Raw genomic sequence first — 27,923 nt, forward strand, 5'->3', positions numbered from 1 at the left:
ACTGTCAGTTGATTTTTGGACCACTGATATGAGCATAGAACTTAACTTCAGAGTCAAACTAAATGAACCAAATACATGAAATCAGCACATGATCTTCAACAGCTCCACAGATTCCAGCAGTATTTTAATGACTTTTGCACTGTATTCTAAGGTAAGTCAAGCCAACCACCATACAAAACAAATAATAAATGCTGTTTACTTTAATTGGGCAAGTGTGTCCAGTTTCCTGATACACAGAATAATTCAGTATTGTAAACAAGCCGCCTAATACAATCCAGAAAAAACTGTTCACTTTATGGTTCACACTTTCAAATTTATGATTACCGTAGCTTTTCTGTGGTCACCAGAAGCAGGCTTGTACCTGGATGTGTTTGCTTAATGTTTTTGATTAGGATGCCATTTTACGGATCATGTAGTTCAGAATGCCGCCGTTGTGGAAGTAAGTGAGCTCCACGTCAGTGTCAAATCTCATGATGGCATGAAAGGTTTTCCCAGTATCCAGCTGTTGGGGTCAAAGAAAGTCATTCAAGCAGCAGAACCTTCCACATGTTACATGATATCATAGTAAAATAAGGACTACTATGATAGTTTCACCATCTTAAGAAATTGTGATAGAAAGCTAAAGTGAACAGGCACTGGACATCAGTATTTCTTTCCACACTAGACTACGGCCAGCTGCTTAAGAGAAAAGTGGTTTAAAACAAACGAAAATAAACATGGTATGGAGTCTCCTTGTATTGCATTTGCTGCCTCATCTAGATTTATTGTTGATATAAGCCTAGAGGCATGAAAGCTGACCATCCTTTCAAGTGGTTATACTAATTCTTGATGTTCTTCTAGTAGTCATTCTTCTGGCTTGGGTACAACAGCAATACTAATTTCATTAGCTTTCTTTGAGGCCTCGTGTTTGGGAATCAGAAAAAGCAAGTGCATGAAGTGAATAAAGCTATTGTGTTTTACTGAAGACTCTTCCAGTCAGGTACTTCCAGATGAATGCACAATGTTCATCTGTGACTGATAAGCTGACCAACTCTTTGGGATCTATACTTTCTCCATTTCAGGGCAGTTAGTGAGGCACATGTAACAACTGTTGTTAGAAACTAATCCAGGGAGAACACCTGCATTAAATGAACATGCAGTAAGTAGATTGTTTTGCTAACTGCAGTAAAAAAGCAGACTTTGATGCTGTTAGGTTAAGTCAGTCAGTTTTACAGATGTTCCAATCAAGAATAAGGCAAATTTTTATTGTAGATGCTAATATTTTTCAAAAAAGGGCATAGGTTTGGAGGCCAAGCTAGACAAAAAGCAGTCTTTCAAACACAGGGCCTGAAGTTTAAGTAGATTTTATCCTGGGTATACTTAGATTTCACTTTGAATGCTGCAGTGTACAATATTGTCAGTTGAATTGTCAATGAATTATTTTAATTTTAAATTCATTTAAATAAATTAGTTCAATTTATTTAATTTAATACTTACAGTTAACTTTCTATTGTGCTTCAAACATGTAACTGAGACAGAAAAATTTATAGTGGACTTTGAAAGACGGGTCCAAAATACAGGACTGCTTTGTGCTAAATAAAACAGTTTGGCCAAGCTGCTTTTATATCCCATCATAGCAAACCCTATTACAATGACTGTTTTCATCCCCTCCACCATCTCAATTCTTCTCCCTTCCTCAAGTGAGAGGAGCTTACTGCCATATGAAAGCCTATTGTCTGAAGAGACAGTTAATTTTGAGTGAAATTAACAGTGATTCAGAAAATTCAGCCCTTAGGTGTCTCATACCTTAATCTGGACGTTCATCTGCGGTTTTAGTTGTTCAGGAATGATAATCGTGTAACGCTCCCGTCCAGTGAGTCCTAAAGTCCCTGCATCCTGTCCAGGTAAATACTGCAGAGGAATCACTCCCATCCCTACTAGGTTGCTTCGATGAATTCTCTCATAGCTTTCAGCAAGCACAGCCTTCACACCCTGGGAAACACACAACAGGTATAGTTATCCTCATGGTTCAGGACAGTCTTTCTGTGCTCATAGGAAGGAAATTGGTACGTTTGTGGTCCCCTCCATTTCATTTACCAGCTACTGGTAGAGTCAGCAGGTCTGTCTGACAGCAGACTGTCCAGGATGACTTGATTATACGTTAACTTTCAAACATCTTTAAAGAAGTCTGATTGTCAAAAAAATTACATACGCTTTCTCAGGAACCCTGCATACTTCTTTAACGTGTCTTACATAGAGCACAACTAGTCATTTCCATAACTCTTGCTAATTCAGTATTGCCCTCCTACACTACAAGCTCCAGGATGCAGTTCAATTCATTTCTAAATTTTTACAGGTTAATACAGTTAAGACAAAAAAATCACCACTGGAAAAAAAAACTCAAAAACGTAGATGAACGTAATCTTAAACACCAACTCTCCTAAAACTTTGTTTAATAATACAAACACTATTGCCTTCACAAATTCCACACCAAGAAAGCTTGAATCAGAGTTCGGGCTAATAAATAGTGTAGGACAGGACAGACAAAGAATGAAACAGGTATTTCACTGTACGTGGATTTCTATTAGGCTCCTATAACAGTACTGCTAAGCATTCCTGCAATATGCATGGTGAAGCCATGCTAAATTTCATTTTCACTGATACTACTTTTCTCTTGCACTTTCCATCTACCCTGCTAAGTGAGCTGAAGGAGGCAGCTGGAAGCAGACCCAAGGTTTACTGGGAAGCAGAAGTAAAGAAACTGGCCTTTCTGGTGTAGCCTTGTGGATTTCTAGCTGAAGGTCAGTCAAGGCTTCCAGTCCGAACAGGATCTATTAATATTTAAATAGCTTTTGTAACTCTACTGTGGCTTTTGGAGGCAGCTGAGATTTCAAGATAGCTCTTGCTACCAAAAGTGAGAATGAGCTACCCAGGATGTTGGTCATAAGCTAGTCTTCCTGACAAATGAATGCACTTTTAAATACTGTCCTCCTTCTAGTTTACTGTAGTCACTCACCAAGAGGAATGGTCCTTTAGCTGCCCAATCTCTGGAACTTCCTGCGCCATATTCCTTCCCAGCCAGCACAATCAGAGGATGGCCAGCCTGCTTGTATCTTTCTGCAGCATCAAACACGTCCAGCTGGAATGAAAATGCCAAACAGTCTATACAGTTTTTGGGGGTGGAAGCACAGTTCCAGGGAAACAAGGAAAAAAGTGTCCCCACATAAATAGCTGAAGCCCACACTTTCCACCAAGCAGCACTTTAAGGATATTAATAATACAGTGCTTTGTGGCTTCTTAGCCTGATCTCACTCCCAACACAAACCTCCACCTTCCACTACTGCTTCTACAGTGGTTATACTCTCCACTGATATGCCTGATAGCACCACATTATGTAGGTACGTGTGACCTGCTTCCCTAGGTCAATACAGCTCCTGTCTCCTCATTAGCTTTACTTAAAAGGCATTTAAGTAAATGACCTAAGCTGTAAGAAGGAAAGCCAGTACTAATCTACTTTACTGTCAATGAGACTCAGTTTAGAGCAGCATGTGTACTTACAGTTTCCCCAGAAGGGAAATGGACAGTCTGAGGTCCTTGCTTATCAATAAATTTGTTCACCAAGCGAATGTTTGCAAATGTTCCTCTGGCCATGACAGCATCATTCCCTCTGCGGGAGCCATAAGAATTGAACTCTCGAGGAGTCAAGCTATTAAGGGAAAAGAAAATAAAGAAAAAAGGAAACTGTGTTGTTTTTAGACTGAAGCACTCTGTGCTTAAAAAAAGAAAGTAATGAACTGGTGTTTCTGAGGCAGATAGGTACATAGTTCCCATCATGGCAATAGCATCTAGTTAGCTGATACTTCTAAGATTTTTTTGAAGGAAAAAAAAAATTAAAAAAAATAGAAGTCTGCCTACAGCTTGGACACAGAAAACAGCTTCCATAGCATTCTCATCCCTTGCCCTAGAAAACAGTATCTGATAGTGATGCAAGGATATAGTTCATGTTAGGTCCGAAGATGCAATATAATTCTTTTCTTAACAGCTGGCTACCGAAAATCTCCTCGTTTTTTCATTACCATAGCATCTAGAACAAAGGTAGAGACACCACTGTGCTAAACATCTAAAAGGCAGAGAGAGCCCCTGCTGCAAGTTAGAGCTACAGAAGAAAAAGTTCATTTGCAAACAGAGATATGGGAATGAGGGAACACTCCAGCCTAACCAGTAAAGAAAAAATGGTCTGGAATGTGACAGAAAATTGGACTGTTTGCATTGGGGTACATCCAAACAGCAGCTATGACACACAACATCTGTTTTGTAATGTGTGTAGGACTATTTAGATTTCAAAGTGACTGACAACAGAGGGCCAAAGAGTCCACAGCAGTTAGTTTTCAGTAGAGCACACTGTTTTAATCAATTTCCTCTCCAGAACTATTATGTCTAGTGAATTTTTTTTTTTTTAATTATGTCAGTGCTGTTCCCCAAAACACCACTGAAGTTGTAAGAAGTCCTAAACCAGAGAATAAAAGTATTGTATTATCTGTGAAGACTGAGTAGGGCAACTCAGCAAGTCCTAGTCTTGCCTTAAGTTGAACCCAGAGTACTAAACTGACAGGTTGGCCATAGAAAAAGACCAACATTTTACAGCAGTTTGGACTCAAACTACAATAGCTTTGCCAGTTTTTGCAGTTGTGCTGAAACCTAAACTTCTGGATGTTCTGTAGGTCCTGATAGCCTAGCTCTGTGAAAGTTGCACGTGCTAGAAGAAGTGGGTATGAAACCAATTTCTGGCATTAAGGACCATGATAATTTTGCTTCAACAGGGAGACAAATCCTGATTCGCTTATTTATGAATAGACTTACTGCAAAAACTAGCGTGAAAGTTATCTTCCTCCCCTCTCTCCACACAAAGGTCTTCAGCTCTCCAGTGTCACAGACGTGCACACTCTATGCAAGTTCTTACACTTGGTGAGAGCTGCTGAAACAGCAGAGAAAGAAAGGCTTTTCTTTCTTCTTTTATATATTCTCCAGGCATCCGTCAAGGTATACAAGCGTATGTGAACAGACAGCAGATATGTGTGCCTGTAACATGGTATAGTAGTTGTGGCTTGTTTCCTCTTCCCAATTTATAACAAGAGCAAGAAGTAGTGCTTACCCTCTGCTGGTCAAATAACGGGCTGCAGGACTATTTCTTGCTATATTCCCAGCTGGAGATATGTGGTCAGTTGTCACAGAATCCCCAAAACTCAACAGGACATAAGCATCTTCTATTGTTTTCGGGGTCTGAAGAGCCAAAGTCTAAACCATCATAAATACAAACAAAATCATTAAAATATGACACAGAATTCCTTTACTTTTCTCAAAAGTGCAAATTGCAAAATAAAGTTACCCTTTTTATACAAGAAAAAACCCCAACCCTATTAAAAATGTTTATGTTCTTGAACAAAATATGAAGTCCTGTCTGTCTGTCATCAAGTTCATGCATGAAGAAAACAGATGAGGCAAAAAAATTAGCTGAGGCTTCCTGTGGTACATGCATGAATGCAGACAAAAATCCAGGATTCCTAGTCATCTGCATGCATTGAAATCTGCATTTTCTTTTAAATGGTACTGAAATAGCAATCTGAATACCGGAGTATTTGGTGCAAAATGCAAGCAGGCAGAATTGTGGGTTTTGTTTCCTGTCCTTTTCCCTCACTTGCTTTGCGACTATTTAAAAGTATTCCAGCCTAAAAGGAAAAGGAGACTTTTCAAAAGCCCTGAAGTGGCAGGGAATCCTTACAATTTTCAGATTGACTCATGCCTTTGTATTAAAACGAATACAATAGTGTAATTCTAACATTGGAGAACCAAGGCCTCAATAGGCTATGATGGATGCTCCCAGGCCTGTTGAAGTGGCTTTGCTTCACCTTTAACGTTAGTCAAGGTCACTACACACTTTGGCTTGATTCAAAGGGAAAGCATGCACGTACCAGACCATCAAAGAAAGGTGGAGACTTGATGTAAGTTGACTTGGGATTCCAAGTATATAGTTTATCTGAAGGAGCATTTAAGGCATTCCAAGATTGGTTTACCGTCTGAAAAACACACAAAAACATCCCATTGATTTCTAAGTTTTCAAAAGCAACGGAATTACTTCAGAACCCAGGTAAAATTACAAATTTGATTTCAGCAAAAGCCTTGTGTATTTCTTAAGCACTTTGGGAAATTATTATGACAATATACATTATGTTTGGTGGTTTTTTTTTTTTTTTAATTGGGAAATTATTATGACAATATACATTTTTTTTGGTGGTTTTTTTTTTTTTTAAATTATTCTATCTATTACAAGAGTTAGGAAAACCCTCACTTCATTACAAAAGAAGAGCTGCTCATCCAGTTTTCTGACAATACCCTGTATTATGTACACAGATAACACTTTATAATTCTCAACTGTATTTATCAGTAATCTTAAGAAGCTTTCCTAGCATGTAAAACTTAAGAATATTTTGTTTGAATACCTGAGAAAGGCTTCCAGGAAGACATTACCAAGTACAAGTTTTTTTCTGATGTGAACGTTATTAAGTAATGCAAATGAATTTTACGTCAGCTGAAAAAAACCAAACGTCTGTGAAGCTGGAATATCTCACTTTCTAATAACAGCCTGGGATGACTGTTTAAAACACATCATCTATATGTTACGTTAAAAAAAATCATTAAGGAGCAATTTTCAGGACACAACTGTCTGTAAGAACCAATTAATTAACCAGAAGCCATTTTAAAAAAAATAAATCTCATTTGAATACTTGTCGGAACAGGAGCAACAACAATAGAAGGAAAAGGTTTGTTTCATTATCAAGACCAGCTTATTTAACATCTTCAGAATAGCACAGTACATCAATCAAACTACTGCCCAGGGGATTAATTCACCTCTATTTTTTGGTAGACCTCCTTGAACATCCCAGGAATAACAAACTGGCGCTCAACAGCCTGAATCTCATTTCTTGTTGGCCAGATATCTTTCAGGAAAATCTTCCTCCCCGAAGCATTTATTCCTGTAGAAAATGGTATTTTTATGTTTGTTGCATAAATTTTCCATTGAGAAAGAAAGAAAAAGTTTATCGTGGTGTCCCTTAGCTATGTGTTCCTTTGAACCTTGTCAACACTCACAAGACATGCTTTATTTTGCCTACAAGGGCCTGACAGAAGAGGGCCTCACAGACTTGATGATGCCTGTACATACACCTTCTTTTGTGATTTTCAATGGCCTTCCAGAGTAATTTATAGAATAATTTAGGTTGGAAAGGATCTTTGAGGGCTGTCTAACTGAACTACCTGCTCAAAGAAAGTCTACTAGGTCAGGTTGCTCCTGAGAGACTGCCACCCAGGTATAACCAAAAAGATTCCCCTGTGGAATTAGAATACTGGTCAGGCTTGGCTTTCCCCTTTCTCCATCATACAGACTCCTTGTTGTTCTGTTTCTTAACAACTGCATGCTTTGTATTCCACAGGGACTCAGTCATTTGAAGCATGTCCCTAGGACAAATGTTTCTGAAGAGCTTAATTCCACCAGTTTAGTTTAGAAGCTGTGAAAAGTAGCATCCTGACGCTGTCTTACCCAAAGGCTCTTTCTCAAAGTCGATCCGGATAGTCCCTGCAATTGCATAGGCTATTACCAGTGGCGGGGAAGCTAGGTAATTAGCACGGGTGTTGGGATGGACACGCCCTTCGAAATTCCTATTGCCAGACAACACACCCACTGCTACGAGGTCTCCCTGCAAGAGAGAGTTTGAGACAGAAGGTAGCTGAGGTGCTTGCAGACTCCACACGCCCAGCAGGTCTGCAGTACTGCACCGTGCTGCAACATCAATGACTGGACAGTCACAGAACTGTCTCCTTCCAAACAATTCCAAAGCACTTCCCACAGAAAAGAGAATATAGACTGAATTTACTTTGCACACAGCTGAGAAGAATCAGTGCACAGTACAACACAGCTCAGAACAGCACACAACAGAGAACAGGTTACCTAAATAAGCTGCACAGGAAAAGCTGCATACCTGTGTAATGGCCTCAACAACAGACTCTGGTAGGGGTCCACTATTGCCAATACATGTCATACAGCCATAACCCACCACATCAAACCTAGACAGAGCACAAAAATCATCAGTGAACAAAAAGCTGTTTTGGAGCAAAACGTTTAACCTCTTAGCAGTTAGCTAGGGTTACTTTCAGAAGATGTACTGTTTTAACAAATTAATTGCTGCTGAAAACAGCATTTTTGAGAATGCTCAATTTTTATCATTGCAGTGACTGTCCATGCACACAGAATGAAGATCTGGGAAACGTGTTATCTAGCAAGATGAACAACAATATAGAGTCATTTATGCTATTTTAAAACCGTTACTCTTGAAAAAGAAGTAATTTTTCCTGCTTACGAACACGAATCTTCAAGAAGCTACAGCAGGCAATGGGACTTTTCCCTCATTGGCACAAAGTCAGCCAGCACAACAGCAATGCGTTAACTTATTCAGGATCATGCTGTAGGGTACCTGCCATATCTTAAACTGTACAGAGAAACAGTTATTCTATTGCATCGCTTGTTGTCAATGCTTTTAGTTAAGCAGTCATAGGACAACAGTAAGAAAAGCACTCTTACCCTAGTTGGGAAAGGTAACTCATAACTCCACTCTCCCTCAGATAGTAAGTGACAACCCCACTTCCTGGGGACAGGCTAGTTTTAATGTATGGCTTCACTGTCAAACCAGCTTCAACAGCTTTCTTAGCAAGCAATCCTGAAAAATGCAAAGGATAGTTGCAGTTTTTCCTGGAAGTGGGACAGTTTGGTGGATCAACAGGTTAACAGAAGTACCATTAAATAACTGGAAGACAGAAAAGGCGCCATTTTGAGCAATGAAATGGTACAGTGAGGCAACAGCACTAATTCCAAAATAACCAGCTAGAGCTCAAGTGTTGTGTTTAACTGTAGGTCCAGTCTGCAATTTCTGCTCCACTGGAAAGTTGCTGGAAGTTGCATTCAACAAGATGCACTCACACTGGGGCAGCACATAGACATTCAAAATTCAGATGGTTAAACGAACACTATTCGTAAGACAAGTGTCTCAAAAAATGCAATGAAGAATTGTTAACTTCCCACTTCTGGTGGTCTAGTGAGCCAGTGCTGAAGCAACTGCCAACATATGACTTGCTGCCCTCAGAAGCAGATGGCTATGAGAGCACCAACTCTGGCCCTTGTCACAAACAAGCTATCTCACAAGCTACAGCTTGTTGCAGGAGTGCTGCTTTAACACTCCTGGATTTGTAACATGCATAGAGATGTTTTAGTGGAGCATATATATTACCAGAAACATATTTATCCTGAATTTCTTCCTTTTAAATGAATTGTCCATACATTGATGAATGTTCAGAAAACAAGCCCCCTCCAGCCCTTTCCCAGGATGGACATAAAAGAAGCAGCAGCTATGCAAAGTATGCAAAACTTCACATTCCCATGCCTCATTCTCTCTCTCACACATCCACTTAGATAAGAAAATATACACCAGCTCTGCTTTGATCCAGCATGATCTCCAACAGGAAGACGTCATCAAATGTGTTTGGTTTTGCCAGCTGTTCGACAGCTCTGTTAGACATGACCTGGAAGCCTCTACTTTTAAGTGTTGTGTGAGAAGGCCTACACTGATAGATTTGGAGGCCTAAAGGTAGATACACGAATTTAAAAAAGCAGTCCTATTCCTGAAATTGCTGAGGCTTCTTAGCTGCCAGAGGAAGCTGTGGAAACTGGAGCTCCTGGGTACTTCTGAAAAGGTGACCATGAAAAAATTATCATCTTAGGACCCGAGAGCCTGGCAGCCTGTTTGAAAGTGTTGGCTTCGGTTTTCCTGCCAATACCAGTTCTGAAAAGAACGCAAAGTCAAACTCTAAAAAATGGCAAGGAAATGCCAGAACTTAAGTTGCTTTGAGCAACCTTAATCCAACACCTTTGTAAAGTCAGATTAGGCTGTCAAGGCTACTACAGCATACACTCATTATCCCCACGGACACACAGTCCCTGCATATCATTTGGTGCGCAGGATATGCAGTGGTAGTTTGAAACAACTATTCGGATTTCGGATTTCTTTTAGCTTGGTTACTTAGTGTGGGAGCACTGTATGTTTTATTTACTTCCATTTCAAACCCTACTCTGAAAGCCAAATTACCATGTTTCTTGTGGCTATCTCCAAGGTTCTCAATACTGTAGTGTACAAACAGTTAACGGAGACTGACAGAATTACTTTTTCTCTCCTTGTTGAGGTCAAAGCATAAGCGCCACTGTACGGAAAGGCAGCAAAGGTAAGAGTACCCACTAGATCTGAGTGCATGTGTTGAGATCCTTAGGACTACATTCTTCAGGCTGCTGTGCATTAAGAAGCAGTAAATGCATCCAAAGTACCAACTTTACTTATATCTGCAGAGCATTCTACACCTTAAACCCATAGAGCTATAAAGCCAAGCAGGCTGAAAGATCAGCATGCCCACTGCCACAGACAGTTAAAAATGCATGCCAAACATGACTGGGAGCCAAACACTTGAGGAAACTAAATCCTAAGCAAGTGGCACAACTGAGGGATACATCCACCTAGAACTAAGGGAATAGGACAGAGCAAAGATAGTCTGCCTGGAGGAAATCTACTTCTTCATCCTTGGAAGAAAGAAACACAGCTCTATTTCTGTGATCATGATCAGGAGGGACCTGAGGAAAGAAGTATGCTGATTTGGCTGTCCTGTCAAGGGCAAGTGAATTGGGAGACTTTACTCAATTCTATTCCTCTCAAAGGGGTAAGAAACAGAGCAGGTCTCTCCTCTGCTTCCCTTTCCACCCCACATCCTGGTTTATGATGGACTTTTCATTCCTAGCAATGGGGACAAAGACCTTTTGCGCCTGGGAAGGGGATGAGCTGCTGGTACTGTAGAGTATCCAAAGAAAGATGCTAGCACAAGAACAGGTGACAAATACTACATCAGCAAACTAAACATGAAGTGATTGTTGTCAGAAGCTGCCCACAAGCCAAGATCTTCCCAGCACCACACAGGAACAAAGGAGACAAATAACGTACGTGACTTCAACTAGTAAGTAATCCTCTCTGATCAAGGGCTCTTGCATTGCCCATTGCACATCCCTTCCAACCTTTGTAGAAAATAAGCCTGCATCCTACAAACAGTCTGACAGACTAGGAAGCCCTAATGCAGTGATAATCTTACAGTGACAGACAATGTCTATGTATATGTTTGCGGAGAGAAAGAAATATGTGAGCATATAGCGAAGCACCTGGGAAAGAGGGCTGAACTGGGCTAGTATAGACTGAACCCTTTGAGCTCACTCTCTTCATTCATATTTTGTTGCCAGAAGCACACATTCGGAATGAGAAATTTTCTGCCCAGACTAGCCAGGTTAAAAATGAACAACCTCCTGACCTGAAATTTAACACAACCAACTCAGACTGTTTCGTAGTATTTGAATGGTGATAAGCAAGAAAGTGGGGGATACAAAGCCCACCTCCGACCACTTCTTCGATGCAGTTAGGATGTAAATGACAAGGCTCTGAAAGATGGCAAGCCCTGAGAACACAATTTTCCTCCTCTACTCACCCCCCACGTGCCCTCAGACTCTTGCTTTAACAACTCGATACGCCTCTAGCTAACTGTGTGTTTTGTGCTCTGCTGTCAGATCAGAGCACCTTCAGACTTAAACGCATAAAGCATTCTTCACTGTCCCTCTTCTTGTGGCTCTGACTTTTGATAGCCTCTTCTCAGCTCTATGTAACAGCTTCTGTGCATTTGAACAAGAGTCATAGGTGCTGGTTAATTCAGTTCCAGCTTGCCCTGTAGAGAAGACAGTGCAGGAAAAATACATTTTCTTCAACCCACGTTTCTAACTACCATTTCCAGAATTCCTTCTGCTACCCTTAGGGACTAAGCTCAGTTTTAGCATTCCAAATGACAAAAACAGCACTGTGCATGTAGAATTACATCAGTGTTGTATTTGTCTTTAGGACACACAGCCAGAGCCATAGAGAAACTACTGCACATTAAGCAAATAAACTTACCGGCTCCCAACATAACTGAGGGGTTACTGGTGTTTGTACAGCTTGTAATGGCAGCAATCACTACTGAACCATGAGCAAGCTCGAAGTCACAGCCCTCAAAATTAAATTTGACTATGCTGGTGTGTCGGTCTGGGGCAATTTGGAATCCCTTGAATCCTTGCTGTAAGAGGAGAAAGTAAGAATCAAAAGGATGTGGTTAATATAAGTATTTTGACTGGAAATTAGTATGCACTGGAAATTTCATGAATGAGAAGTGTCTGCCAGTCACATCCATGCTTGCATTTTTAGGTCTGGTGGTGAAGGCCTGCATCTCTGGTCAGTCAAAGTGGCAGACAAAAATTATTTTTCTGGGGTCTATCCTATTCTCTGTTGACTAGTAAAAGAGGCAGCCTTTGCAGCAAAATGTATTTGTGTCTTCTTCCTGCATGAATACATACTTCTTCAGATTGCTCAGATGTTTCTTGCTCCCATATGCTCCAGATTCCTGACCTCATATAGTCTTGTTACACAATCTAGTCCTGAGATTTTACTTGTAACGCATAAGATATTTAAGCCATGAATATCAAATAGCTCAAATTTATACTAAGAGCTGACTTGAGAGGCAAAAGCCTGACAGTTGTAAAAAAACAAAAGAGTTAGAAGGCACTGTTCACACCATGAAAAATTACACTTAGAAATCTGAACGCATAAAGTCATTTAATGGAATTTGGAACATGTTACAAAACAAGAATTATTGGGAATTGCTGTAGTTTTAGTTTCTTGATTTACATCACTAGAGTTCTGTACTGCCTTTAACAAGGGCAGTTATTATATAAGGTAAGGATTCAGACTGATTTTGGAAACTTAAGGGTCTGGGCATATTAATTCAAATTAAAATCTTGCTCTTCTTTCAACGACCATTTTTGACTGGATGATGTAGAAAGAAGTCTTTTTTTTCTGTCTTTACCACCAATGTCAAAGAGTCACAGAGACACATGCAGTTCTGATCTGCTGAATAGATTCAATACTGAATGCAAAACTACATTGTGGAGCTCAGGGCATAACCTGCTTGGAAAGCTGAAGAGCTCAGTAGTTAGCACAGAGCTCAGTGCAGTAGCTACTTGGTCCACTTCACTAACAACACCCATCGTGGCTAGTTCAGAAATCCCTAGTGTATGTCGAAACCATGTTAGGCCTAAGACTGATCTAAAATCAGAAAGAACTACTACTTCAATAGGACATGAACACCTTCATGAGAGAGAAGCATCACCCCAATTTTAAACTACCCATTGTTGATGTCATCTGCTAAACTGCATTCAAACATCCTCGTTTACTTTTCAATAGGCAAACAAACAACACAAAAGTTAACCCCAGAATATAGTTCCTGAACACTAGAGAACTTTTAGAAGTATGCATTAGTTTGTATGCCCAAATGTTCCTAGTCCCTACCTTGGCTCCCAGACAAGTCTCAAAGTCCTTCTTCATATCTGACACAGCAACTTTGTCCTGAGGTCTTTTAGGTCCACTGCAGCAAGGCACAACAGTATGGAGATCCAACTCAACCACCTATTCAGTAAGAGGAACAGAGAGTTGTTCAGCACTGCATGACAAGTTGAAGCCAGTTAAGCCACAGATATGCTTACCTATGCTGTTGAACCAAGGCTAAGTCTACACATCTTTACGTTTGTTTGCAGAAATTATCAAAGACATATGAGAAGGGAAACATCAGAAGAAAAGGAACAGTTCTACTTTTAGACCCTGCCAGCTCCCAGGTATGCCTCTCAAAAGTACCCCAGTTATTGAAAACCCAATGTTTAGATGCTTTAGTCACACAATACAGATGATTTTGAGAATTATGTCCTTTCACATGCTAGCAGCAGGATCCTCTTCAGAAAACAATGATGTGAAGAAATCGTGGTACTGGTATAAACCAAAGCAGACTATTCATCTTGGCCTTGGGGAAAACGTTCAGTCTATTATGAAATAGCTATTATCATATTTTTCTATTCCTCACCCACGTTTCAACTTTGGTTTTATAGTGTGCTGCATCTTTCCACATTTACTAAGGTTTTTGAATAAACATGCAAACCTGAACGTAAGTTACAAGATAAATTCTTACTGTAGGGAAAACCAGGAATATTCTTGAGTTTCCTGGACACAGAGTAAAATCTTGATTTTCTTGCATAGAAAACAGCTTGTGCTGTCTGTGCTTACCACACAGAGCTTCCAAGTGTCCTGATTCACATAGTGAAATAAGTTGCTGAACAGAAGAAGGGTAAAACCGCGACAAGGCTTACACAGACAACATCCACACTATCTTCATAGCTGTGTTTGAGTCTGCACTGGACTTCTCAAAACTACATGGATCAAATTGCAGAATCTGCATCAGCTAGAGCTCAACTGAGAGCTGATCTATATCTATGCCCAAGTTTTCACACCTGGAGAGCCAGCTGACTCATTCCACTGGGCCCTAAGTTAAGACAGCTGTGTGGACCAAGCCAAAGGATAAGGAGTCCCTTGACTATTTCTTAGTTTCTGTGAAAAACAGACAATTTTCACATTACAATAGGGCAGGGCATAAAGCAAGGAGCCAGAAGACAGAGTAGTTTCTAACCTGTGTGAAGTCCGGATCCTGAGAGGAGTTCTTGAAATCTCTTAGCATTCCCACAGCCTCAAGATACTTTTTTGTGCACATAACTTTCTCTTTATCACGGCCTAAGGTGAAAGCCAGATACAGCAAAAACAAAATGCAAATGAAACTGAGGAACTACTATGTGACAGAAGAAGAAAAAAATGCGTAACAGGCTATTTCACTGTTCACACAGTACATTGCACTACAAGACCCTTTCAGCACAAATGTTAGAGACTCACTAGAAACAAAGCGATTGAGCAGACTTAGTGGCTTTTGCAGAACAAAAACTTAGGTTCCTGCTTCTGTCATCTGGACAAGCTAGGTTCAGGCAGGGCTAAGCAGGCAGTTAGCTGTGAAACAGCCTAAAACTTGGCTCTTCCTAAACATGGACCCTAGGAGCAAGAAACAGCCTGAATAAGCAAGTATGGATAAAAAAAAAACCACTCGAGCTCAGAAGGCTTCACCTGATTCAACCCCGTTGCTGACTACACCATACAGACCTGGAGTCCTTGCTTTCAATTACACTTTTAACTCGTGGTCTCTTCTTACACTCACCAGTTTGTATCAGGTACCCAATGCTAATATCATCCACTGGGAAATAGGCAGCTGTTGCTCCGTACTCTGGACACATATTGGCAATGGTGGCTCGGTCAGCAATTGACAGCTGGGCTACACCAGGACCAAAAAACTCCACGAATTTACCCACGACTCCAACTTGGCGAAGGTGCTGTTATAAAAATACAGTGCCTGTGTCATTGCTAGGTGTCAAATGACCCGAGCGTGTATGTTATGAAATCCAGCTTTCAACTTCAGGGAAACCTTTTTTGAAGGTTTCTACAGCCATTTGAAACCAGAAAGTTTTGGTAAACTAAATCACAAAGATGAACATACAGAGATGTAGAAGTTTCAATAATAATGTACACAACAGGGATTTATTCCTTCTAAACTTGTTCTTCCTCTCATTTAAGCTAGAGTCTATCTTAGAACAACTGTATTTTTCTCAACATGACTTTCTAAGGAGAGGAGAACAGTGCGTGGTCTTTAGCCAGCAAACCCAGGAAGATGGGGAAACAGGAAGAACGAACTGCACAAGTACACGAATCAAACTGTAAATGACTGAACACACACAATGTCTGGACGAACTCATAAAAAACCATTGGCTTTCCCCATTTGGAGGTTCTTTCTAGAGACAGCATCCCATGATGAACATGCGTACCAGATTTCTGACCTCCAACAACATTAATACTGACCCAGTAATACTCTTAATTCAGTCACAATCCACACAGGGAATAAACATATTATGAACATATGACGTGAGCCAAACACCTGCAGATCAAAGAAATCAGACTGCAGCACTTACTGTCTGTTTTCAGGTTTTACATTGCCTTATTTTAAGTGGGGACGTCAAAAAAGAAAGTCGTGTTTCTTTTGAGGCAGTAGAGAAACAAGATCCTTTTACAAGCACTGTTATTCCAAAACAGGTCTGCACATGAGGATTGAACAGGCCATGAGATATCAGCTCTCTGTTCTATTTTGTCTGGCTTCTGGGAAACAGATTTGCCTAGCAAATTTGCAGTTGTCCTTGGGCATCTGATTCCAATCCACACAGAGCGATAAAGCTTAAAAAAAGTCCAAATGACTACCTGGAAGCACACACAGGGCTCCTAAGCATGCAGTACAGTGGCTCTGTTCTACAGAACATGCATAGCTTCCAGCAGTAATGGCAAAACAGCAGACATGCTCATTACCTTGGTAATGGTGAGCACAATGTCAGTGGATGTTACCAGTGGATGAGGGTTTCCTAGCAGCTTATAGCCAACCACCTCAGGAAGCACCATGCTGATCGGCTGGCCCAACATCACTGCTTCTGCTTCAATGCCACCAACACCTGTACGCAACAGGAGTATACAATCTGACTATTCACAGAGATAGTAACATGTCAAAGATAAACCCATGAAGTACAATTGACTGATGATTACTTGATTTAAGGTGTGAAAGGGGAGAGAAGGCAGACAGCCAGAGGGCTTAGCCTTCTGCTAAGAGGCACTCCTCATCTTGCTTCAGTTTCTGCAAGGTTGAGCTTTTTAATTTCTTTCCGTTTCATACTTTCATCCTTGCTCCTCAGCCATTAGATAGGATATTAGGTAAATCTAAGTAACTTACTCTGAGGATGCTTGGCTTTTACAGTAACAGATGTAAAAGTTTTATTTAATGACTTAAACATCCAATGCATAAACAAAGAACAACTGACATGGCATTGAACATGGTGTGCTGTGAGTGAAATATATACGACCATGACTATCAGTCACAAAAAAAACCTTGAAAGTTATTTTGAAGGAAGGAAAGATTATCAGAGTCAAGAGTATAGACTGTGCTAAAGAATACTAACAGAAAAGCTAATTGTTAAGGCAGAAATATCTTCCTTACGTCTGTCAAGTTTCAACAGTGCTTGGGCCTGTGCAGGTGGGAACCTTTGTGTAAGCACACCCTCAGTATTAGAGGAATGCAATTCAAGTGACTACTTCATTTTGCTAATTTAATACGGTAAAGTATCAAGACGTCATAGTAATATGCAATCTAAAAAACCCATGATGTTTACTAGCAATTTGGCATTAGGCAGCAGTTTTATAACTTTTTGCCAGTAGAAAGTCCCTCTCATGTTTACCTTCCACTTTCAAACCTCCTTCTGCCTTTTGTTTAGCTTAATTAATATTGAGCTAGAACAAATTGCCTGTAATAGTTGCTTACGTATGCCAAACCACTACCCCTATCCTTTTCCCCACTTAATCTAATAATAATAGTTCTGAAAAATAATTTCCAATTTATTTTATGCAAAATGATATACCTATGTTAATTAAAAAGATATTTCTGTGGCAGATCCAATCATGTGACTCCTTTCACTAAGTGTTGAATCATTTTTAAACAGTAAAGTTAGTTGACATGACTGACGGGCTACCACAGACAGGCATGAAGCAAGTTCAGCATTACCAGCCACTAGCAAGAAATGCTGGATCCAAGAGTGTGCACTTTGAGCATGTATGGTATGGGCTATGCCCAGCCATACTTTTCAAATTCTGGACAAGAATGAGGTTAAGTTTACAGATGCACTCTTCCAAGCAGCTACTGATGTTGTGACATCACCTAAATGACGGCTCCATGTGTAAGGTGCAACCAAATACAGAATAAGAGAGACATCTCTTATCCCAAAGATGTCATGGTTTTGAACAAAGTGAACTTGTCTACATTTGTATTCCAAGCCAGCAGGAATTCTTCCACCCTTGATAGAAAGTCTCAATTGACCAATATTGCTACAGTAGTATAGGTGGGATAGAAAAACCACAACGTCCTACTTCTATCACATGCGGTACTCAGAATTTGACAAGCATCTTTGTGAACAACTAGCAAATGCTGTTTAAAAACACAATGTCTTCTGTATTTTTGTATCTATTTCAATAGGGTTCCTATCACCATATCACAGGAAGATAAAATGCTCAACTGAAGTTTTTGCTACCATGTGTGGGATTATTGCAAATACTTTCATTTCATACCTACTTATTTAGTCAATAATTCAAACACTGCAGTTTGCCACTACAAGCAAAAAAGGAATTATTGGTATTTATTTCTGTAACAAGTATTCTGCAGACTACTGGTATTAGAACATACCTCGTAGTGCTGTTTTTCACAGTGGCCTCTCTGGCCATATTAACTCACTCAGATTCAACTTTCAGCATCTTCAACCTAACAGAGCATTTGCAGTACTTTTTGATAAGGCAACACTTCGAAAGTAGCTAAGTGACTAAGAAACAAATGGATGTTCGGTGATGCTTCAACTCCCTTGCTTTCCTAAATGACTAAGATGCTTCCAGAAGTCTGATTTAATATTTTCCTTGCCTGCTTCCTTGTGATTTAAATGCAGAATAGAAAACATATAAAAGGAAAAAAAAGCAACACCACATGCACCAGAAATCATCTGAGGCTGTTATCAGAACAGGGAGCTTAGTCACAAAGTCTTAAATAACTGTAAGAGACCTTACCAGGTTCCTTGAATTGGGGGTTAGTCTGTGTACTGTGTCTGGCTGGCACGGAGGTAACTTTTCTTTAGAGCAGCCCATATAGTGTCGTGTTTTAGATTTGTGACCAAACCATGGCTGATAACACACCACTGTTTCAGCTATTGCTGAGCAGTGCTTACACAGTGTCAAGGTCTTTTCTGTTTCTCACTCTGCCTGAGTAAGTAAGGCAAGTAAGCTGGGGTGGGCAAGACACTGGGAGGGGACACAGCCAGGACAGCTGACCTGAACTGAACAGAGATATTCCATGCCATATAACATCATGCTCAGCATTAAAACTGGGAGGTAGGGGTGGGGGGGATTTTTCCAAAGTAGCCATTGCCCAGGGACTGGCTGGGCTTTTGGTGTGCTGGTAGGAGGCAGTGACTGATTGTCTTTGCATCACTTGCTTTCATTTCCTCCCCCTGCCCTTCGCTTATTAACTTTCTTTATCTCGACCCATGAGTTTTTTCTTGCACTTGCCCTTCCGATTCTCCTCCCCCATCCTGCTGGCAGGAGGAGTGAATGAGTGTCTGGGTGGGGGCTAACCTGCCAGTCAGGGTCAACTCACCGGAGTCTGAAACACAGCTTAGTCAGCCAACAGACCATGCACGATACGCTACTGCACATACCCCAGCCAAGCACTCCCAAGCCATCTATCATGGTGGTATGCGAGTCAGTGCCCACCACACTGTCTGGATAGTAGTAGCCATCCTGATCCATCACCACTCTTGCCAAGTACTCCAAGTTCACTTGGTGGATGATCCCAGAGCCTGGTGGAATAATCCTCATGTTTTTAAAAGCCCGAGAGCCCCACTGAAACGGAAGGAATTGGAGTCAAAAATTATCAATGCACATGAGCACCGAAGAACTTTTGTTCATTACACTTTTCTCCATGCAAATAGGATTAACTTTTTCAGTACCTTTAAGAATTCAAACCGTTCTTTGTTCCTTTCAAATTCCAGGTCCTGATTTTTTTGTAAGCTGTCTGATCTGCAAGTGAAAATAATCCAGCTGTCAGAACCAAAAGTATCCACCTGAAATTTATGTCTGGTCAGATATACCCAAAGGTTGAAAGAAGAGAAGAGTTATTAGCTAATGTTAATGCTGATCAATCTTATCTTTTTAATCTCACTACAGCTGTGAACTGCAGGCAACCAATGAAAAGGATTTAAGAAATCTTAAGAGATAATACCTGAAGTCTGGTTCAAATGTGAGTGCTAATCTGCATATTATATGGCAGGCCTAAAACCTGTAGCTTGGGAAAAGCTACACTACATGTTAGAGCAATGTGAAGTTTCCAACACCTAAATCAGAAGCAATCAGCAAAGCGGTAAAGGGAACTGGAACACAATTGCCCTGCAACTTCAGTTAAAAAGAGGTTATCACGATGATATAGTGCTGCCTGAAGTCCCTGCGTTTCAAAGCAGACAGGGCTAACAAACTTTTCACTTGAATCAGCTGCCTAACTTAGGCCTGAAGAGTTTCAAAGAACTGAAGCATAGGGCTGGCCAATGTTCTCTCTGTATGTACATGAGCCTAACAGAAATAAAATAAGGCTTTGACAAAAGTAATTATTAGCAAAAAATTATCTAAATGAAGCCCTGGATGCTACTGACAACATAAACCGGATGTTATTAAAATAATACAGAAAAAGAATCATAATAGTTTATTTTGTTCTATGGTAAAGATGAAATCGTATCTTGTTCACAAAGAAATAAACTGTTTCACAAAGATCTTAAAAAATGATGTGATGCAAATTAAAAAGAAAAAAGGTTAGGCTTCCAGTTTAATAGATTAGTGCTAGAACACCCAGAGATCAGTCTTTAGGTCATTATTTCTAATTTTGCATCTGTTTCTAAACTCCTTAGTGTTATGTTAAGAATAGATACAGCATCTCTAGAAAAAAAGTTAAAGGGAGTTGATTTTCGACAGTTACATAAGTCAATTTTTTGGCCCTTTTTCTCCCCTGCCAACTATAAAATGGCATCAGTGAGAATTTGTATCCTTACTAGTCTACAGTTAAAGAGTAGGATAAAAGTTGTATTTGAAAACTGTCTGGCAACATTCTTCTATGAAGCACACTTCGCAATACATTTCTGCTCAGAAGTTCAGTATTTTTATTCTAAAGAAGCCTCTAAATATTGGCACTGAGAAAGTGCTCTTTTTGTTCTTTAATTTCCACCTTCTAGGAATTTTCTTCTTTGCAGTGCTATACCTTAACTGGCCTGCTTCAAAACTATCTCCTATAGAGGACAATAAATACACAGAGCATTTTAGCAGGCATGGGAACTGCAGACCAAAAAACTTCAGGAGTTTGGAAGATGGAAGGAAACCACCGAGAAACATGTAATTGCAGGATCTGTTTGGAGAGTAGTTCAGTATGCCCATGTTTAGATACCACGGAGGGTAGAAGGACCCCTATGCAGAGATCTTGTATTTCATTGTGGGTCTAGTGAGCGCTCGTCTCTGACGTATGCTGAGGATTGAATAGCATTAAGTTTCTTTCCTGTACTTGTAGAGGCTATATTAATCAGCGTCTTGTGCTCTTCTGCGTGGAGGCACTGAACTAGCAAACAGTTCCTCAGAGCTGGGCTAGGACAACTCAGGTCTATTCTTATATAAATAAGGAAGAAAGGACACATTCTCGCTTGTCCTTTCCAAAAAGCCCTACGGGGTCAAAAAAAGTGCATGTGGAAAAAAGCTATTTCTGAGCAACTAATAATAATGCAGTATTATTATGGAAAATTATGACCACCACAGGTCTGGACTGAGCCTGTTTCTATTAACATTTAGTCCAGGCTTGTGCTGCTGAGAGATGCACCGCAGAAAAAACAAAATTCCCCCATCTAATTCACAGCAACCGATACAACAGTCTAGCTTAAACACTTCTTAGAGTCTAGGATGTTATAGTCCAAATGCTAAGAATATCACCAATGGAACTACCTTTATTATCAGTAACTGGATCCAGCTTCCTTACTACCATTAAAAAGTAAAGAGTTATTTTGTATCCTTACCGCCTGTTAAAATCAACCTGAATGGAGTGATCTATCACTAGATCAGCAGGACAGATAGGATTGATTTTTTCAGGGTCCCCACCGAGTTTCTTCACAGCATCACGCATTGCAGCGAAGTCAACCACAGCAGGTACCCCACTAAAACAGAAGAGAAATAGGCAAGGTGAAACAATTCGGAAAAAAAACCAACAACAAAACAAACACAACCGAGATCCTGAGATGCAGAACACCCACCTACTGTCCCATACAAAGCAAACTGCAGCCTTACCCTGAGTCTTGGGATCATTACTCTATGGCAGAGACAGTACCCTTGGGAAGACAAAGTCGGAAGAGCAGAAGGGACAGAACTGTATCTATAACCTGAGCACTGTAAGAATGAAAAGCTAAAACCAAAATTCATGAAGTAACAGAAGCAGTTTAACACGCTTGGCTGGGAATCTGGAAATTTAGTCCTAGTCAGCATTCCTTTGGGACCTTGAAGCGGTTTCTCTTCTTTTGCTCTGCTCCTCTCTTTCCTCCCCAATCTGTTTAAAAAAGAAGGGGGGAGAGGGAAAACAACAATGTCCTTTCTTTGATTCTTTGCTATGTTTATTTAGCTGATTTTAAGGCAAGGGTCATCTCTTCCAAGTTTTGCAAAGCACAGGAGAATCTTCTCCATAATTAGGGCTGTTTGGTACCTTCCACACTTCAAGTGAAACTGGCAGAGCAGGGATCAGATTTCCTAAATTACAAAGGACATGACCACAAAACACCTTTGCAGAACAACTGTATTTTCAGAAGTGGATTTAACTGCCCTGGCAGATCACTGGACAAACACAAAAGGCAGAAATACCTTTCATCTTTACTACCAAATTCTTGTACTTACCACCGACAAAAGACCTTCACAAATGACATTCAAACAGCACGTTTTCAGGTTATGGGCCAACACTCACATTTCTGCCTTCTCACATATCTCGTGACAATCCTGCAAGCCCTTGAACTCCAAGTGACTCAGAAAAAAAGTTAACAGGCCTTTTTCTCTATGTTTGTATGTCTCATTCATCCAAAACAATTTTTAAATTCCTAAATTAAGCCTTCCTTCCTAAGTGAGGTAGGTAAACTACACAGAGGGTCGAAGTAATGCACATGAGAGCCTTTCGTCCATCTTCCACTTCCAACCCAAGTTTAGTCATAAGCAAACAAGGAGTAGCAACCAGAAGTTCTGGCACTTCAACGCCCGACTTAGCTAATAGCTCATACACGTTTCCATATTTATTTTCACAAAGCTTCTGGTGCTTCTCAGCACATATATTCTCAGCTTCTACAGAAATATGTACTACCATGACATTTTTCAATCAGTTTGGGAAACTCTCTTGCATACCAGCCTATCTGATTTTGCTGGCTGCTGAGACAAAAAGAACTGTCTATGATGTGCTTGTAAGGATCTGGCATCATTCAGCAACCCACTGAGAACATGAAGTTTCTGCAAGAGCAGCCCAAAACAGTGAGAGTTTATGTTTTCAACTCTGATTATAAGGAAGGTATTACGATTTTAAAATATATCAGAAACAATGCAAGAAGTAGAGAAAAGGCTTTGTAATTCCTACAGAATTTTACCTTGAAAATCCTGAGCGTTTACAAAAACAAACAGAAAAAAGGGTCCACATTATCTAACCTTGACACAATTAACTGATGTTGTTCAGCAGTTTGAAGCAGTTGTTGTCCCAGGATAAGCATATTCCAAGGAAAATAGCAAATGCTATCTTACTACCTAGATGGATTTGGGGGAGGGTAGGGGTGGGAGGAAGGGAGTGGAAGAGTTATTTTGCCAGCTTACAAATGTTATACAATTGAAAAGGAACAGACACAACATCCATCTACAGCCTTAGAAGAACTCAGGATAATTACAGAATGATCAGATCTAGGAAATTCAGTAATTCTAATCCAGGACACATGAATGTAACTGTTGTATGGCTTCTGGAAAGTTGCCAAAGCTGCCTTTTTCAAAAGATCCCACTCAGGAGCCTGTTCAAGAGCTCATTTTTCATGAATGCAGCTGCTCTGCAAACTTATAGGCAAATTTTTAAAACCCAGCAGGAGAGTAGGGGGCAATAAAGAAGTGCAGTAACAAAGGGAACAACATTTGCTTCAAAGCTTGGCTTCCTCTGTGCGCCAGCTTTTTTAAATGTTAAGAACAGCCAGCAGGCAAAAAATAGCTAGGAAATCAGCACTTTTTTCAATTGAGGCTTTGCCAATTTTTCCTAATGTCTTTAGAAGTTGAGCTGTACTGGGTCCGTAGCACCTGGCCAACCTTTGGGAAAATGCGAAACAGAAGGTATGACAGCTAAGACACTTTACTGTTCTGAGAAATAAAACCAACTCACAGCTTAGCAGCATGGGGTTTACCACGGATGAACTAAACTCTCTGACAAAGGCAGAGGACAAAGGTACAAGGACAGTGGACTTGCAAGTCAAATGCTGTACTGTTCCACCTGAAAATTGACTTTCCACATCTACCAGGGACTATTACATGCTGACACACAGGGACTAACCACACTGCAATAACAAGGCCCAGTTTTCAGAGTCCATTAGGTAGGAATCTCAATTCGCATTTCTAGGAAAAAGCAGACATTCATTTTTTCAATAGCAGAGAAGTCTTTAAAAATGTATTTGGAATAATAATGACTCGGAAGAGAAAATAATGATGTGGGTTATAAATGAGAATTGAAAAGGGTAGAAAATTTAAAGCAAGAGCCCATGGCGGGGGGGGAAGAGACCCCACCCCCAAACAACAACAAAACCTCTAAACTCTGAATTCCCTCATTTGGATGCAATTTATCCATCCCATTTTCCTCCCCTCTGTTTTGAAGAGTTTCATAAAGATATTTATCTCTCCATCCCAGAAGCACTTCATTTAATGTTTTTATCATGAGTATTTGCCTTTCCAAGTGTTGTCTGTAGCATGACATCCAGGAAAGCTGGAAAAGGTCTTTCCAAACATTTCACTGCTATTCGTTCCCTGAGCTTGCCCCTCCACCCCAAGCTGAGCATTGCTGCACTTTCAAGACCCCCTCTTCCTAGCTTTGCAGAGCATCAGACTTACGTGAAGTCTTGCAGAATAACTCTTGCAGGCTTAAATGGCACTTCAACATTCTTGTGTTGCACCACTTTCCAGTTGAGAATATTCTCAACATCTCCCTTCTTCACTAGGAACTCATCACAGTTACGGATCGCTGCTTCCAGTAGGACTCGAATAGAAAATGGCAGGTGTGCTGCATGGGTAAGAGGCAAGAAACAAATTCAGTTTTTACCTTAGGGCGTATGTCAGCAAGTGCAGAGTTCCACAGTTGGGGCAGATGGGTCCTCGAGTGCTGTCCCCATATTCTCACAAGGCTTTATCCCAAATTATCAGACACCCTTTTCTAGCCTCCAGCTTTGTCAGGAGGTCACTGCTAACTGACCTGTTCCACTCAATTCTTTGAGTAGATTTATTATCTCAGTCCCTGTGAGACAGTAGACATCTTTGCTGAAAGGACTCTTTTCCACAGCTCTTCCATCCTGCACAGCAATACTACTATGAAAACATGCTGTACTTGCCTTGTTTCTCTGCAGTTTCCCCTCACTCTTGCCACTGAACACAGCCATATAAATGCGCTAGAAAAATATAATTTTCTACCTGACATGTTTGAAAGCATAGCTTTAGTGGTCTAGACAGTCTCTTCTTCTCCAGAGATGAAGAATGAAACTGAACGGCAGTAAGACTGTGCATCTGCTAATCTTCTTTTACTTCAAGATAGAAATACTTATAGAAGGTGACACAAAATATTATTAGAGCAGTCCTGACAGCTTTACTACAAGCAATGGGTGTGAAGAAAAAAAATAAAAGTTACTTTGTGCTTCCTCTCCTGGTCCACTGTAATAATAGCTGTTTGATTTCTTCTCAGAATATTTACATTCAAAAATCTCTTGACAAGTTTGTCCCAACTTTCTACACAGGGCCCCTAAGACACAAAAGTCACTTAATCACAGTGAGATTTCATTACTGCTATCATAAAAAACCCCCAACTATTATTCAGGACACAGTCATTCAGAATCATTTGGAGGTTTCTGGTTGTTTTTTGTTGGGTTTTTCATTGTTGTTTTGGGTTTTTTTTTAAATCTTCCCCCCGTGTCCCCCCCCCCCCCCCCCCCTGTTGCTATTTTGTTGGTTTTCATTGTTGTTTTGGGTTTTTTTTTAAATCTTCCCCCCGTGTCCCCCCCCCCGCCCCACATTGTTGCTAAGTTATTCCATATTTCTGCTGGATAGTGAGAATTGCATCCTTTTGTCTTTAAAGAATCTGGAGCTCATCACTCTTGGAATCCTAGAATGGATCAACTGGTAATACCATACATGTATTTGTCTATTTCTTAAGACTTATCTCTGCTTTTCACACACCAAAGCCAACATAAATTGATTTCTCATTTACACACTATCTGAGCCTGCAATGGACATGCATTGCTGACGTTCAGAGAAAATGTTCCTCCTCTTGCTTCCTGCATTCTCCTTAATCACCTGTTTCCTTTTTGAAAGAGGAAAAATACCCAAACACAGCTCTAAGCTATAGATAATAACTTTCTAAGCCAGTGGCATGGATTGTAAGATTTTTACCAGTGCCACATGGAAGATGCCTAAGTACATTCAGGAGGTGTCAGAGGAACTAAAGAAAAAGCCTCCTCAGAAAGGGTTTTCTAGCCACTACTCTTTTTAAAGCTGAACAATCTTTCTGGATGATTCAGTCATACCAGTGTTAGGTCCTTTCCAGCCTTTCACAGTAGCACAGCAGTGTATGAGAAAACTTATGCTCTTAGTTTTGCCTAGTCCTCCTCAACCGCTCAAGAAAAACAAGACTGCTGAGTGCACAGCATGCTGAGAAAATAATACTGTGATCTTGCCAGTATTTCTACATTTCCAGTATTAAAATTTTGCTAAGATTTTGTTTTCAAGAACCATCTTTTGAATTCATAGTTCTCTCCAGAGACCAAATACCATCCAATGTTGCAATTGGACTCTTCAGGTTCTGTTCATCGATGTTAACGAAATGCTTTCCTTATGTTGTCAACGTACCATATCTCACATCTTCCAATTTGCTCAGATTAAAGAACTTCTTCAGAGGCTGTTTAGGGTCCAGTGGCTCCACAATCCGTACAAAAGGGTTGCTCATGGTTATTCAAGACCCTTAGTGTCCCTAAAACACAAAAGAAAAATCAAAGCCATTTTCACGATATCTGTCCCGCATACAAAGTACATGTCCCACAGTCCCACAATGTATCTATCCCACATACAAGGCCTGTACCAGACAAAAAGGTACTGCACAGTCTGTGTTAGTCATGCCCTTTCCCTTACAAATCTACTTGTAACATGTCCTCAGAGATAAAAGGTCTGCGGGAAGATAAGAGCTTTGTGAAAAATATGGATACACCACGTGGTTTACAAAGGAAGTTCAATGTCTGCATTATTCTTCTTTACGCTGCTTCTAGACAGCGCTTTGTGCCTCTGTGATCCATGAACCACCACGACAACGTGGTCCCATTTTTTAAGTGACATTGGTCTAAAGCTAAAGATAGGCATTTGTATCCAAAATTAAAAACAATTCAACTAAAACAGAAAATATGATAGTTTTATTTGAGCCAGAAAGTGTTACAGACTAAGATTACAAACCCTGACTATCAGAGACACAAGGAACCCTCCTGATTTCAGAAAGATTTGTTAGGGTCGCTTTAAAAAAAAAAATTAAAGTAGACTTTATCATAAACATCATTTTAGTTTGAGATCTTTTCTTTTTTGTGGCTATCCTAATGGTTTACTGGATAGAGCATTCCACTGGGACCTAGGACTTTTAGGGTTCACTTATACAAGTTAAAGTACCCCGAGATATTCCCAATATCAAGGCCAATTAGCATAGAGGGGCCTAAATTCACTCTAGAAACATCTCTCAATCTCCAGAAAAGATTAACTGCATGCAAACTGCCTAATGGAACAGTTCCTAGGACACTCTTAAGACCTGACTTCTGACCAGGGCTCTTTTGGGAGCACTGGCTTAGGCCAACACATGCCAAGGAGCAAGCTAGTGATTTAACAGTAAGGACAATTCTATTCCAGTGCCTGGCAGCATTCCCAGTCACGATTAAAATTTTTTTAGAAGAGATAATCACAGGCCTGATTTCCAGATCT

General features: G+C 40.3%; 1 protein-coding gene across 1 annotated transcript; it reads right to left on the reverse strand.

Moving 5' to 3' along the window:
* Positions 1-106: 106 nt before the first annotated feature.
* ACO1 (aconitase 1) lies at positions 107-26,938 on the reverse strand. The gene is made up of 20 exons (XM_009285030.1): positions 26,817-26,938; positions 24,816-24,984; positions 21,734-21,871; positions 19,640-19,709; positions 19,349-19,532; positions 16,416-16,555; positions 15,223-15,394; positions 14,650-14,750; positions 13,485-13,601; positions 12,057-12,216; positions 8,612-8,747; positions 8,013-8,097; positions 7,574-7,730; positions 6,886-7,010; positions 5,949-6,053; positions 5,132-5,274; positions 3,538-3,685; positions 2,996-3,118; positions 1,786-1,971; positions 107-502 (listed from the first exon to the last, which is right to left on the reverse strand). Exons 1-20 carry the CDS (start codon positions 26,911-26,913, stop codon positions 389-391), a joined length of 2,670 nt encoding a protein of 889 aa, XP_009283305.1. The 5' UTR covers positions 26,914-26,938; the 3' UTR covers positions 107-388.
* Between the last annotated feature and the right edge of the window lie 985 nt (positions 26,939-27,923).

The sequence above is a fragment of the Aptenodytes forsteri genome, unplaced genomic scaffold, assembly GCF_000699145.1.
Source record: "Aptenodytes forsteri isolate BGI_AS27 unplaced genomic scaffold, ASM69914v1 Scaffold167, whole genome shotgun sequence".
In the NCBI taxonomy this organism is placed as follows: Eukaryota; Metazoa; Chordata; class Aves; order Sphenisciformes; family Spheniscidae; genus Aptenodytes; species Aptenodytes forsteri.

Coding starts and splice junctions, on each gene's coding strand:
- ACO1 (XM_009285030.1), bottom strand. CDS start 26,913: ATGAGCAACCCTTTTGTACGGATTGTGGAGCCACTGGACCCTAAACAG. Junction 12,217..13,484: donor AGACTTGTCTGGGAGCCAAG/GTAGGGACTAGG, acceptor CTCCTCTTACAG/CAAGGATTCAAGGGATTCCA. Junction 8,098..8,611: donor AGTTACCTTTCCCAACTAGG/GTAAGAGTGCTT, acceptor TGCTCTGTCTAG/GTTTGATGTGGTGGGTTATG.